General features: G+C 37.7%; 1 protein-coding gene across 1 annotated transcript; it reads right to left on the reverse strand.

The window, feature by feature from the left end:
* Positions 1-6,665: 6,665 nt before the first annotated feature.
* LOC112972941 (anterior gradient protein 3) lies at positions 6,666-13,020 on the reverse strand. The gene is made up of 7 exons (XM_026080184.1): positions 12,915-13,020; positions 11,077-11,140; positions 9,726-9,778; positions 8,952-9,028; positions 8,627-8,690; positions 7,475-7,558; positions 6,666-6,715 (listed from the first exon to the last, which is right to left on the reverse strand). The coding sequence occupies exons 1-7, from the start codon at positions 13,018-13,020 to the stop codon at positions 6,666-6,668; spliced, it is 498 nt and encodes a 165-aa protein (XP_025935969.1).
* Positions 13,021-13,465: the final 445 nt, after the last annotated feature.

The raw sequence follows: 13,465 nt of genomic DNA on the forward strand, positions 1-13,465 counted from the left end.
GGGTGTGCGTAACAGCATAGCCTAAAGCTTAAGCTGTCTGGTCCATTGCCAGAAGTTAATAAACTTTTAGCCTCACAGATGGGGGTTCAGTTCAGTATCTGTAGTCAACACATTTGGTCATGAAAAGCAGCCTTAAGGCATCCCTGAGAAGACCAGTAGTCCTACTTGTTGGTGTTATTATGACAGATACCAAATAGGTGCCTAAGATATGTTAACATTTGCATCATTGCCTCCTATCAATATCTCATGAAAGAATACTTATTCTTTTAAAAATATCCATGAGATATGCCAAAGTTGTTTCTGGACTTTTTAAAACAATAGTAACAGGATAAAACCCCTTTCTTTCTCTTTAAAGAATTATTCCACATGCCATGTCTTTAGTTAAAGCAAGCAGAGCAAGCCATAATGTGTTTTCATGGAAGTGTGATTTTCTATGTTTTAATTTGTTTGATTAGTAAATAAGAAAGGGCATTCTTCAAGTAGGAAAAGTCTGAGTCTCCTGGAGACTTAAACTTCCAAGGAGTCTTTGGACTCCTTGGACCAAGGCAACTGCTACTCTGAATCTTTAAATTTTTTCAGGCCTCTTGAGAATTCATTATTGGGTCTGGGAATATTTCTTTGAATTAGGGTGAGCTTGCTCCTTAGTGAGCATGAGAAAATATTTGATAACAGTAAAATATATCAGATGTGGAATTGCCTTCCAAACTGAGCAGTGGAGGTCTGGAAGCAGCTGACTCTTGTTCCTTGATTCTGTAATACAAATGGTCAAGAGTTATGTAAAAATCACCTGCTTCTAGTCTTGAAGCTAAAATTAGCTTAGGCAGACCAAGACTCCTTTTCTTCACATCCTGCAAAGTATAACTTGGCTTAGCTTAGCTTCTGCTCTAGGCAGTCACTGTCATCATTCTTGTATGTGGACATAAGCAAGGAAGCCAGCTGCTTGGATATATCTATGAACTCAGTTGTCTCCAGCTGGCTGAGTGCTTAATAGCAGGGTGGGTTTCTTTTTTGTGCCAGCATTTTACAAGCACTCACTGGGGATATACAGACAAAATGTACGAAGCAGTAATGAGTGATCCTCAGTGAACATTTAAAAGATCTACTGTATCTTCTGTTACTTTTCCAAATATTTTTAAGAACTTTCCTGAAACAGTAACCAAGTTTGAGCACCAATAAAGCAGGTGAGTATTGTCTTGTGAGCATTATATCCTGGAAAAATTATTGCATATGGTGTCATCTTTCTCCTGCGACACACATAGAGGCTAATTTTTGCTGAACATCTACTTACAAACAGTGGGAGTTAGAATTATAGGGAAATTTGGAAATGTAGTCCTTGATATGGCAGCGTGAACTCAAGGCTGGTTCCACTGTAGCTGGGTTCTTTCTCATTATGTGAAGACTGGGGATGCTTGTTTGTATCTTATCTCTTCTTCTAAAAGTATGACTAAATATTTGACATCTCTCAAAAGAAACACTCTGCTGAAATGGATCCACTGTTGCTGACAAGTATGTCAGTTATTTTGCAATGCACAACAGCAACCCAAGATGGCAAGTGCCAACAACACCATGAGCACGTGGAACACCAAGGAAAAGGTACATGTATGTAAACTGTAAATTCTGGAGTTTTCCTGGTGCCAGAGCAAATATTCCATCCCATTCTTAGTGGTGTTTTTGGACTTTTTAATTGCCATGGAGACTTATCTTTTCCACCTCATTCATACCGCAGATCTCTGCAAACTATCTGAACAAAGAAAGAAATGAAACAAACTGCAGTAGTGACTTGGCCAATCCTGTGGAGGACACCTCAGCATTCGGAAATTTCTCTGAATCAGCCTTTGCCAAGAACACGTGTAGAACATGAAACAGTCCAAAGTATATCATCAGCCTCATTCCTCAAGATCATGTTACTTTTGCCATTAAAATGCTGAGGTGTCCCACAGTCCATTGTCTCCATAGTACACAAAGGTATGGTTGCTTTTCTTTTGTTCTGGCTCAGTGCAAATATTTGCACACTGGAAAATGTTTTAGCTTCACAGACCAATACATCAGCCATCTGCCTAGAAAAGCCAACGCCTTTCTGCTTTGAGACGGATACATAGGGGAGGATCCTGTTCCGTCAGTTCCCCAATTCCTGTGCCTCACCTCACTGACGTTAAGGCCACATTTGTTTGACTTCCCTTGGTCTGATTACAACAGATAAGTCCAGGGAGTAAAGCAGGTATGGATATGTGAGCAAGTGGTGATAAAGTTTGCTTTCCAGAATGCATCGTGTTCATAGCAAAGGCAGAACTCAGAAAAATCTTTTATAGAAAACATCATTGACTTCCACAGGTCATGCTGTATTATGCTCATATTTGTATTAACCTGTGCACTACATCTATGGATGCTATTAATTCTGTAAGATCACACAATCTACACAGGTAGGTTTTCTCAGTTATAGGTCCTTTATATTGTGACTGATTCAGTGTAAAATAACCCTTGCACGTGCACCCACATTTTCTGTCTTTCATTCTCTTGCTTTAGCTATAAACTGAACAGTGGAGGTCAAATAAGCCTGGTTGTTTTAACTGCAACTAATCAAGGAACTAAAGGAAGTTCCCACCCTATTTTGAAAGATGGAAGTAAAAGGTGTGAATAAAGAGCTGCCCACTAATGTTGTAAATAACTTTATCAGTGGCATGCAAGCAGAGAAGGAGAAAAGAAGAGAGGAATAGTGTCTCATGCCATTCATTTTGGGGAAAAAAGGAGGGGAAGAATCATGTTGGTTGCATCTGCTCTTGAATATGCTACAGAAGTATGATCTTTGTCTCTGAGCAATGAGACTGTAATCTGAGATCTGAGTTTCTGTTCCATCAGGAGAGATATTACCTGGCAAAATAATCTCCATGACGAAGAAGGCAGAAAGATAGTGGCAATTGTAAAATTAAAGATGGATGTTGAACTAAGCTATGAGCAGAAAAAATGTCGAGCAATATACAGGGTGGTTTTTACCTGAATATCTAGCTCCACCAAAAGGACTGGATCTGCATCTTTAAGACTCATAAAGATTCAGTCCTATTTCTCAAGGCTGCAGCTGAGAACAGAATTCATCCTGATACATATAGAGATTTGAGAAGGGGGAGAAGAGGGTGAAAACACATTTGGTCACTTTGCAAAGTAGATCTCATCAGACACGAGAAATTGTTGTACCTGTGGCATTTCTGGAAAGTGGCTGTTTTCTGCTTGGGGAGGAGGTGTCTCAAAGCTGTCAGACACTTCTGGAGTGGAGAATACTGTTCTAGGTTACAGGTACAACCAGCATCAATAAGACCTTAGTCAGTTGATCCTGATTTTCTTCAAACATTAGAATTAYAAGCACTGGAAGGTAGATATAAAGACTAACATTCATTCCAGAATGAAAGCAATTGTCATCGTATTGTTCTGGCATTTTGTTATTTATAGTGCAGTTTTCTTTATTTAATTCACATAGTGTATTTCCTGCCTGCTGGCTCAATATCAAACGCTCAAAATAGGGAAAAATAACAGTCGACTTCTGGGCTCAGGGCTTTCATTACTTGTTTTTTTCCACAATACCAATAAGTGATTATCCTTTTATCTTCTGTTATAGCATTGAGGTCAGTCAGGCTATGGAGTTTAGCATTACTGAGCCCAGGGAAATTCTGGACTGTGGTCCAGAGTCACAAACCTTTTGGGTTTCCAGATTTATGGGTTCTTGACAGTCACCTCTGCTCATGAATCACAGAAAGCAGTGATATAAATGTAATCCCTAAGCATGCAAATGTTTGTATGATGTTCATTATTATTTTGTACAATTTTCAGATCAAGCAGTTTGACACAAATCTGTTCTCCCCAAAGTTGAGTAAATCACAGCAAATATACAGGAGTTAAGTGTTGTTATAAGTGTTATTGTTAGGATGCATTTGATCTCTGAGGATCTAGTTTTCTAACTTGACACCTTGCCCGCTGTAGCACAGACACTAAAAGAGAAGCATGACAATACTATTCATTTTCATTTAAACCTGAACTAGTCAAGGCAAATGTCTTCAAGTGTGTATCTTATTTTAAGCTGAGTTAGCAATAGTTATCAGCACTGAAAAACGAATAAACTTGATTTTGACTCAGTGGAGATAGGCAAGAAACCAGAGCAAAGGCTGTACATCTGGATTCCTCAGAACAGTAAATTCGCTGAGGGCAACCACAGACACAAGATGCGGGTTGAGTCTGGTGACCTTATCTCGSAGCAATTCCAGTGTGTCCTTGTATCTAGGAACAACTGCTACATATTAGTTAGTCAACAGCTGTGAAAGCACCCCCCCCACCCATAACCTTGATAGAGTTTAACTGTAAATGTAAAGGAAGACCTTGTTGCTGTGTATGCTGTTGTTTTGCAGTTGTGCACTGTTATGTTTAACACACAGGCCTTGTTTTCCATTCACTCAAAGTAGTGACTTGTATTTTTAGCTGATAACTAAGCTGCTTTTAGAGAATTCCTTGCAATTCAAACTAAATAAGCCCTCTGAGATGGGACTGCTGAGTTATGCTGGTGTGACCCAAACCATATCTGTGGCTTGCCTCTCTTTGTTACAGCAATGTAATAGCATTGAGCAGGAGGAGCATCTGCAATCAGCACAAAAAGGATAACATCCATGGCTTTGGGCTGCGTATGCGTGCCGTGTGTATCTACTTATTTATATGCAAATATTTCCACAAGTATAACATTCCCTCAGATACCCCTCTAAAGCCTGAAACCTTCGTCCTCTGAATCTTAAATAAGTGAAGCAGTCACTGGCAGATAGTGCTACTATTCCACATTTAACTTCCTGCCTGAGTTAGAGCAGAGATCGTACCAAGCCTGCATTTCCCATAATCTTGGCCAATGTGAATGCGAACGTATGAAGGAAAAGAATTCTCTGCAAAATGATAGCAAAATCACTTTCCACCTAGTCTTTTGGTAATATTTTGAGTCTACCATACTACAGCATTTCCTAACTTACTTTTCACTGTGCTTCTCTCTGAAGTGAAGTTTTCTCCTGACCCTACTTCAGAAGTGCTGCCATGGCTCTCCTGCATCAGCTCTGGCAGCTAGCTCACATCCCTTTCTCCCAAATGTCTGTGTCATGCTCTATAGGGGGTGTTCCCACAGTTCAGGAAATTTGCTAAATCTGGAGTACATTATGGACATAAATGAGTAGAGCTAAACACAGTTCAAAGAAATGTGATTACCAGTTTAATTTTGCTTCTAGCATTTTCCTATAGGTTAAAAAAAAAGATTTTAACAGATTATGAAGACAATATGCTATTAATGACTCATAAAATTTTCTTTTAGTATACGTGTCACTTCTGTCTATTAGAATAGGCTCTTATGACCAAATTTTACACAGTTGTATGAAGACATAGATAGGCACAATATAACTCCATCATGACAAATTAATACTAGGTATTGTAAATTAGCAAAACTGTCCTGCAGAGAGTCTGCCTTCATCTTTTTTATGTGCATTTAGGCAGTGTTATGGGAAATGGCAGGTAACACAGAAAAGTGACAGTGGTGCTTCGCACCATAACAGATGCCTTCTTGTTCTTATTGTAGATGAATCATTTGCTGTCTTGCTTTTGTGAAAAAACATGTTGTCAGGATAACAATTTCACACCTCAATTGATTTCAACTTTTTACAATAAGTAGGTGTCTGCCCTTGCTTACAGTGAGCCTAGGGAAATTTTGTGAAAAAGACCTCGTTCATGCAGATCCCCACGTTGCCACCGTGATGTCTGGGGTTGGGACGCTACAGAAGAGGGAATGACCTGTGATGAGGTTCACATGCCTCAAGTGCCATTTAAATGAAAAGAACTAGGACAAACCTGCTCATTTTCCCCATACCAGATTTTACAAGCATCACTTGGCCTCAGGTGTGGAGTTCTAGGATTATCTCCTTCCATCTCTTTTACTTCACTGTATTTTTCTCATAGCAAAATCTTTATTTGCGATTTGATATCACAAGCTAAGCATGAAATGCGTGTTCTGTTTTCAGCTATCAGAAATGATAGTTAAAGAATGATACAGAAGAAAACTAAATGTGAAAAAGAGCCACTCCTATGTTTAAGCCTAGATCACTGATTTTTTCCTATATAAGCTACTCCAGAATCTGTAGATAGTGTCTTCCTGTCTGATTTGCCAGTGAATTTCTGTTCCTTTAATGAGAATAACTGAATAAAGCCAAGTTATGCTAAAGATTTACACTATGCAATAAAAATAAAAATGAGGAGCTGAGATGTGGCTGCTAACTTACATAATGAATACCAAATAGGCCTGAAAAGGATTGGTTATAACATTCAGCCAGTAGTCATAGCTGGCTTAATGAAGCCATAGTTGGACTGATGAAGTAAAGTTCAAAGTTGTTGCATCTTATACCATCCCCTTCAGTTATTCAGATAGCTAACTTCAAAGTGTTTAACAGATTTCTCATCTTGTTTTCTAGTGGGCACAGTAATCTATATTTGTTCTTCGTATCATACATATAACTTTCTTATGAAATCTGGTATACCAAATCTGTTTGGCAAGAGTTCAAAACACTAGTAGAGACAAAGCAGCTAACTAAGATATTAAAAAATGTCAGGTTTCCTGGTGCAGCTTCACCTCGCAGAGGCCATGGTCATTTCACTGTTGCTGGTTATAGTTCTGTCTGAATGAGACGTAGTGCTTTCTTCATGTTCTCTATTACTGGAAGAAAAATAAAAAAGAACTATAAACAAGTACTTAAAGTGCATTTGTACAATTAAAAAAACCCTAGTTTGATTAGTAAATTATTCACACTGAAATTAAATTATGGTCACATGTTGTATTTTAGAGTTATCTACAGTGATAATTTTGGCAGTGTTACTGAAGCAGAAGGTAAAAAGTTTCATGAATCAAAAAGCTCAATTTAAAGGGACTTGACAAGGCTCTTTTCAACACCATTACTTCTCAACAGCAAACCTGAYAATCAGATGAGAAGTGCATACTTGTGGTGAGATACTGCTCTGGTGTCAGATAGATGGTACAGAGTAAGAACTAGCTCAACCTGAAAAATCACATTCTTGTCTGGAATGTGGGTCTTAGGTGGTACCCAAGAAACCAGCAACATTTTTTCTCAGATTCCCTTCCACCCCGGCTGCCTATATTGCGCAGTTCGATACCTTTGAGCATAGTGACTTTCACTATTCCCCTTGCATATTGCTTAGATCTTTATCCTGTAAATTGGCACCCATCTTCGCCTACCTGAGTAGGTCCTAATCAATTTAGTGGAACAATAGTTGTGCTCAAGTGCTTTGCTAGAACAGGTTAGACAGTTATACTTTATTGTAAATGTTCACACACTTTCTTCATTCATAAATTTGAAAGAGGAGTAATCTTAACTGATTCTGAAACATAAATGGCGATGGGATATATCTGGCTAATTATAACATGAAATGCAAAGTAACACAAAAAGGTAGCACTTACAGAAYGGTATGTCTTGTGGTTCATAAGTGTAAAGCCGATTAGAATATCTTCCTGTGATATCAGCTCTTACTGTGAGAGATGGGTCTGAAAAAGTAACAGGTAACCATATTAAACAGAGTTCCACTCTCATAATCGCTGTGGGTGGTGACTGTGGGGCTGCTTTGACAGACCTGTTTCTGAGGTGTTCCGATTTAGTGAACAAGACAACTACAAGATGATTATGCTCTCTTCCACCAACCACTCTTTTCTTGGAGAAGTCCTGAACAATTAYGAATGCTCACTTTTATATATGCAGCTATTTCTAAATGATAGATTTCACATACCTTTCATCCATATTTAAAGAAAAATATCCTGTATTACATGTTCTGGGATTACCTTGGGAAAGACCAGTTCGACTGGATGTACAAATAATGAGGGTCATGCATACTTAATGCAATATTAGCATGACCTACCTAGAGCCTTCAGAACTAAAACTGTACGATTCTTAACGTTTTCTTTGTGGGAGAAAGCTGTTGTGAACAGCTCATTCGCCCAGTTCCCCTTCCAAGCTTGTTGCCAACTAATTGTCTGACTCCTGTCACTACACTGCTCTCTGAGGGAGGGCTTCATCTCACCTAACTTTGAATATCACCACAGAGCTAGTGACTCCAAGCTGCCCGTAGAGTCAGTGAAAATAAATATGCATTTGGGGGAATGGTACATTAGATCTATTTCAGGATGCAACTTTACAGTGAGATAAATCATTCCTTAGACTGCACTGACTATTGAATACCTCTGTGGTAAAGTCTACACTGTAGACATCTATATTCGGTCAGATATTTGACAGTTTTCAGTAAACAAAGTCTCATAACATAAGTAGCAAGTAGCACAGAGCAGCAAAAGCCCAGATGCTTACAGATATTTAAGCTTTCTGTTCCCAAAGAAATCAGCAGGAATTAGATACCCTCCAGAATATGACCTTAGTGAACTGCCTTGGGTTACAGGCAAAGTCTGCAATGGATGAAGAACTGAACTAAGCACTCCCAAATTCCAGATTCATTCCAAAGTAATGAGAAATTTTGAGGGTTTTTTTGTTGTTGTTCTTCAAAATGATTCATTCTGAGGTCCCTACAGTGGTGTAGATGCAGAAATCTACATAAATATTGTACATACCTACAAACATGATTCGAGGCACATATTGTCCATCGGGTGACAGGTTTTTATCTGTGGTTTCATGCTGACAGAGAAATTAAAGCTGATTATTAAAATATTTCTGGGAATTTTGCTGAAGTAGCATCATCTGCAAACCAGTCTGCTACCAGTGGACAAAGCCACAAGAGGCACTACTGGTATGTGTTTACACATGCACACATGCATACACATACATGCAACTGAAATACCAGAAGATATTAGCTAAAATGGCAGGAAAAGAAAGACAAAATATCATAAACACAGACCAAAAAAAGATACCAATCAAATCTCCCCAAACCCCTCATACCATGAGATTCAGCATAACGAAGTCATTTTGGGCCATTTCTTGTATCTCTTCATTTTCTGCAAAAGCTTTCTTCAGTGCTGGAAAAGATACGATAATTTTGAAGTCCACCTCAACCACTGCCTCCTCTTCTGCTTTTAGGCACCATGTTGGCCTGAGACTGACCACATTGTTCATGCCTGTTGCTTCACGTTCGAAAGGAGACACTTCCTTCCAGGGCTCTATCACTGCTTTTTGATTTTTCAACCCATGCCAGTACAACCTCCCAGCTATGAAAATGGAAGCTCTCTTCTGTTATTTATGAGGCCTGTAGTTTCAATAGATACCATATCTCAGCTTGACAAAAGTGTATTATTCTTGGAAAATTCATATTAGATCAATTTCAGCAGTTTTGTCCTCAYCTTCTTCTCTAGTTACCAGATCAGGAGGATTGAACAATATTAAATCTGTTCAATCAGTCAGTAGCAAATCTGTGTCTCTTAATTAAGCTGCTGAGTGCTGCATCAGGGATAGCAGGACAGCAACATAAAGGATTTTTCATATTCTTTGTGGGGCAGGTTCGTAGTGGAGTCTGTATAAATAATAATAATTTCTTAGCTCTTCAACTACCTTTTCATTCACCTATTTCTTTAAACGCTTTTGAGTAAGCACATATGTAATGAGGTAATCAGTTGTCTTGGAAAACTACTGTGAGAGGACCATGCAAGCATATAGGTATTTGCAGTTTCTTATAAAAAATCTTCACAAAAATTTAAAGCTCAAAGAAAATGAAATTACCTTGGCAGTATTGACAGTCTTCCAAATGATGAATGACCATCAGTGGCTTGTTACTTCATTAATAATAATAAAAAACCATGTAGTTAGATCATTTGACAAGTATGATTTTACTAAAAGATTGGAAAAAGCAAATAGTATTTCATCCCACACTAACCCACAGTAAAACCATGCAGAGGTTCTGTGAAGAACTGAAAATTGTTTTGAGCAAGGGAAAAGAACATAATTCTTTCATAAAATAAATAGGGAAACAGAGGTCCCATATCTAATATTTTTTCTAAAATAAGAGGTTCTTCAAGAAAGAAACTGCAGAGTCATAACCTGGTTAGTATGTAATCAAACTGTGGGTACTGAAGAGGTAATTAATATTTCTTAAGTGAGAAGTTCTCTCTATGTGATTAAAAAAAATAAAATTAAGTCTTTACCAGCCTGGAATAAAATCATTTTTATAAAATTGTGTTCTCAATCAGACACTTTCCATGAAAAGTTTCATTTTTTAAGCTTTCATGAACAGATATACAGTAAATTGAATTTTTCCATGAAATGTCAATACTTTGCAAGACTTCTTATTTATCTTTTGACTGTCAAAGCATAAATAAAACAAATTTGTGCATATTCTCCTGCAATTTTTTCAACTACTGTTACTTTTCAGCAGTGTAATTACTAACACTTGATCTGTTATCGCTGTCAAGAATTGCTCAGTAGCAGATTCCTAGCCTTTTTCATAGACCATAAATGAGATTAATTGAAGGGGAATTATTTTTAAAAGAAAAAGCAGTTTAACAGTAGCTTGTACTACACTATTATGGTCTAAAATGAACTGTAATGGAGATTTAAATGAATATGAAGTTATGAATCCTCAAATATATTTTCAGCTGAATCCCAGAGAAAAATTCATTTGTAACTTCTAGGACAGTGAGAAATTGTGGGTACATCATGCATATAAAGCGTTGGAGAAAATGTTAGAGACAGAAGATCAACATGAAAGAGCAAATGCAACTGATTCTCCAGTTGATTAAGGAAATAATCAGAGATACATAATATCATGGAAACAGGTGCATTTGTTTTATTATAATATTCATTTATCATTGCTTATTCAAATGACTACACTGCTATTGTGACAGAGAAACAATAGCATTAAATGCAGGCTTGCCTAACAGCTGAGGATATTGCTTCAGAGTCACAAGACCCCTACAACTGCTTTTATTTATGTACACAAAATCTGGTTTATTAAACTGTGTGGTCTGCAGATCAGCTGTAATGGGATTTATTTGTTCTCTTTCTTTACAGTATACTGAGGCACGACTATAGGATTAACAACTTTTTCTTTTCAAGCTGTTTTTTAATCTCTTACCTTTTTTTTGCTTGATAAAGCCCTTCTTCATAAGTTTGCACCCAAATAACATCATCTCCCCATCCTAGAAATATAACAGAAGGATTAACTAGTGGCTAGATATATAACTCATAAAAAAATTATATTTTTGATATTGACGAGCAAGTAAAGAGTTAACAGGACTATCAAACCTTCATAGCATGACAGGCATTTGTCAATAGTTGCGCACAAATGGGATTTTTTTTCCTTCAGTCAAAGGTTCCCAGTCATCATGGATATACTAATTCTTATGGTTACTGTACAAATTTTAAGAGCTATGTAAACTTAGATACAAAAAACAGGCTCAGATTTACCTAAACTTCAGTATCTAAATTTCCTGAAAGGTGCACTGGGAGATTAAAAAAAAAAATTAGCCTCAGTGGGAAGCGGACACAGTTTGCATCATTTGGCAAACTCGCTAGATCTCTTTTGGAATACTCAGATGTTCCCAAATCAGGATTCAAATTCTTTATATTGGCTGATCTGTGTTTTATGTAGACCCTGGGGCTGACAGCTTATAAAAGTTATAGAGAAAAATAAAATTAAAATATGAAAAAGCAAACAAGACCAGTTGTAATATGCTTTACATATTACAGTTTTAAGAGCAGCTCCTGAGTCATGAATTTAAAGCCCTGGAGTTGAGAATACTCTGTTTAAGTAAGTAATTAAAAAAAAAAAAAGATTATTCTGTAAAAACCTCCATAGAAACAAAATCCAAATAGGTCATCAGCTTCATCACTTTGTGGGATTCGTGTATCGCTAGCTAACAGTCCAGTTGGTTTCATGCCTTCCAGTCCCAAAGATGTCAGCCCTTGTGCGATAGGCTCCAGACTCCTGAGCAGCATCGTTCCCTTTTGCTAAGCTGCCAGGTGAATTCCACGCTACAGGGCACAAAAGCTTCTGGACCCGGACCAGGTTAAGGCTTTATTTCTTCTGTGTTGTCTGGACAGTGCTTGGACCAGCCCCGATCATGCCGATTTAGCGTTAACCTTCTGGTGGGACAATTGCTTGTGACGCAGCTAGGTCTTCTCTTCTCACAGGAGACTGATTYAGACAACAGATTTACTTATCTGGTTGATGGGGAGATTCTGGCCTGTTGACCCACAAGTCCCCAGCCTTGGCTGAAACCAGTTGCTGACATAAGTTGTAACGCAAGAGAATCAGCTGGGGTCATTTTACAGAAGATTTAAATATTCCCCTTTGATCTGTGGAAATTACAGGTAACATGCTCAAGACTCTACAGTATCCCAAAAGGCCAGAAACCAGGACTAGAAAACTGACAGTTGCTTCTTCTGATCATTTTTTCAAAATAATCCGACACCTGTGGATTAATCAAAAATAAACTGCATTTATGAACCATGATCTGCAATTTCTTTTTGGTTATTCCACAAGTGCCACTGATTTTGTCTTATATATTCACAATATATAAAAAAGAACATCCTAAAACAAACAAACAAAAACCCCCAGTCCAAACTGTTGTTCTGTGTAAAAATATGGGTCTGTAGAAAATCTGTTCCATAGAAACTGGAGTTATGAAATTGTGTTTCAGTATTTACAAGTTATCATTAGGTCACTGGGAGCCATGTGAGTTGTGCAGGCTATATGAGGCCTTCAGCCATATCCTTCAGGACAAACCAAAGGGGTGAAAAGTCATGCAATAAGAAGATGCTCAATTTAGAGTGCCACATAACACTAGAGAAACACACCTCATAAATAAATAAATAAATAAATAAATAAATGCTTTCAGCTATATTCTAAATAAAAACATTTGATGACCTCTTGGGTGGGATAAGGAGGTTAATAAAGTAAAAATACAGGACCTCTTGACAGTGTCTGGGGCGCTCTTTTTTCCTTTTTGATTGCCATTGCGAGGTTGGAAGAAACTGCAATTAGCAGGAGGGACAAGGCCAACGTTGAATGCAGCATATTTTCTTTAAGAAGATCTCTTTCAACACAGCAAGGAAACTGAAAAACAACGCAACAGCTTTAGTTGCCTGTATTCATCACCTAGTATAAAGTAAATCAACTTGTTAATGGTATTCTAACAACCTATACCACAGAGGCAGTTTTGGTTATTTCTATAAATGCCTTCCTTTGAGGACAGTGCAAAAGAGGGGTGCTTAACTCCATATTATGCAACACTGCTTTGAGCTGTCAAAGATAGGCTGCAGGTGATGGTTCTCACTACAACAGATCAGGGGAACAGAATTCATTTCAGTTTCATTTCTAGTCACCCAGAATTTGATTATCATGAATGGGTACAATAGTATAATACTGGATCATGAATATAGCAAGATAGTACTACTAGTTGCTTGTTCTGTTAGTTTTTTAAATTTCAGTAATACATAAGAGCATGGGCTTTTTTTAATGG

The sequence above is a fragment of the Apteryx rowi genome, unplaced genomic scaffold (assembly GCF_003343035.1).
Source record: "Apteryx rowi isolate R43461 unplaced genomic scaffold, aptRow1 scaffold_510, whole genome shotgun sequence".
Classification (NCBI taxonomy): domain Eukaryota; kingdom Metazoa; phylum Chordata; class Aves; order Apterygiformes; family Apterygidae; genus Apteryx; species Apteryx rowi.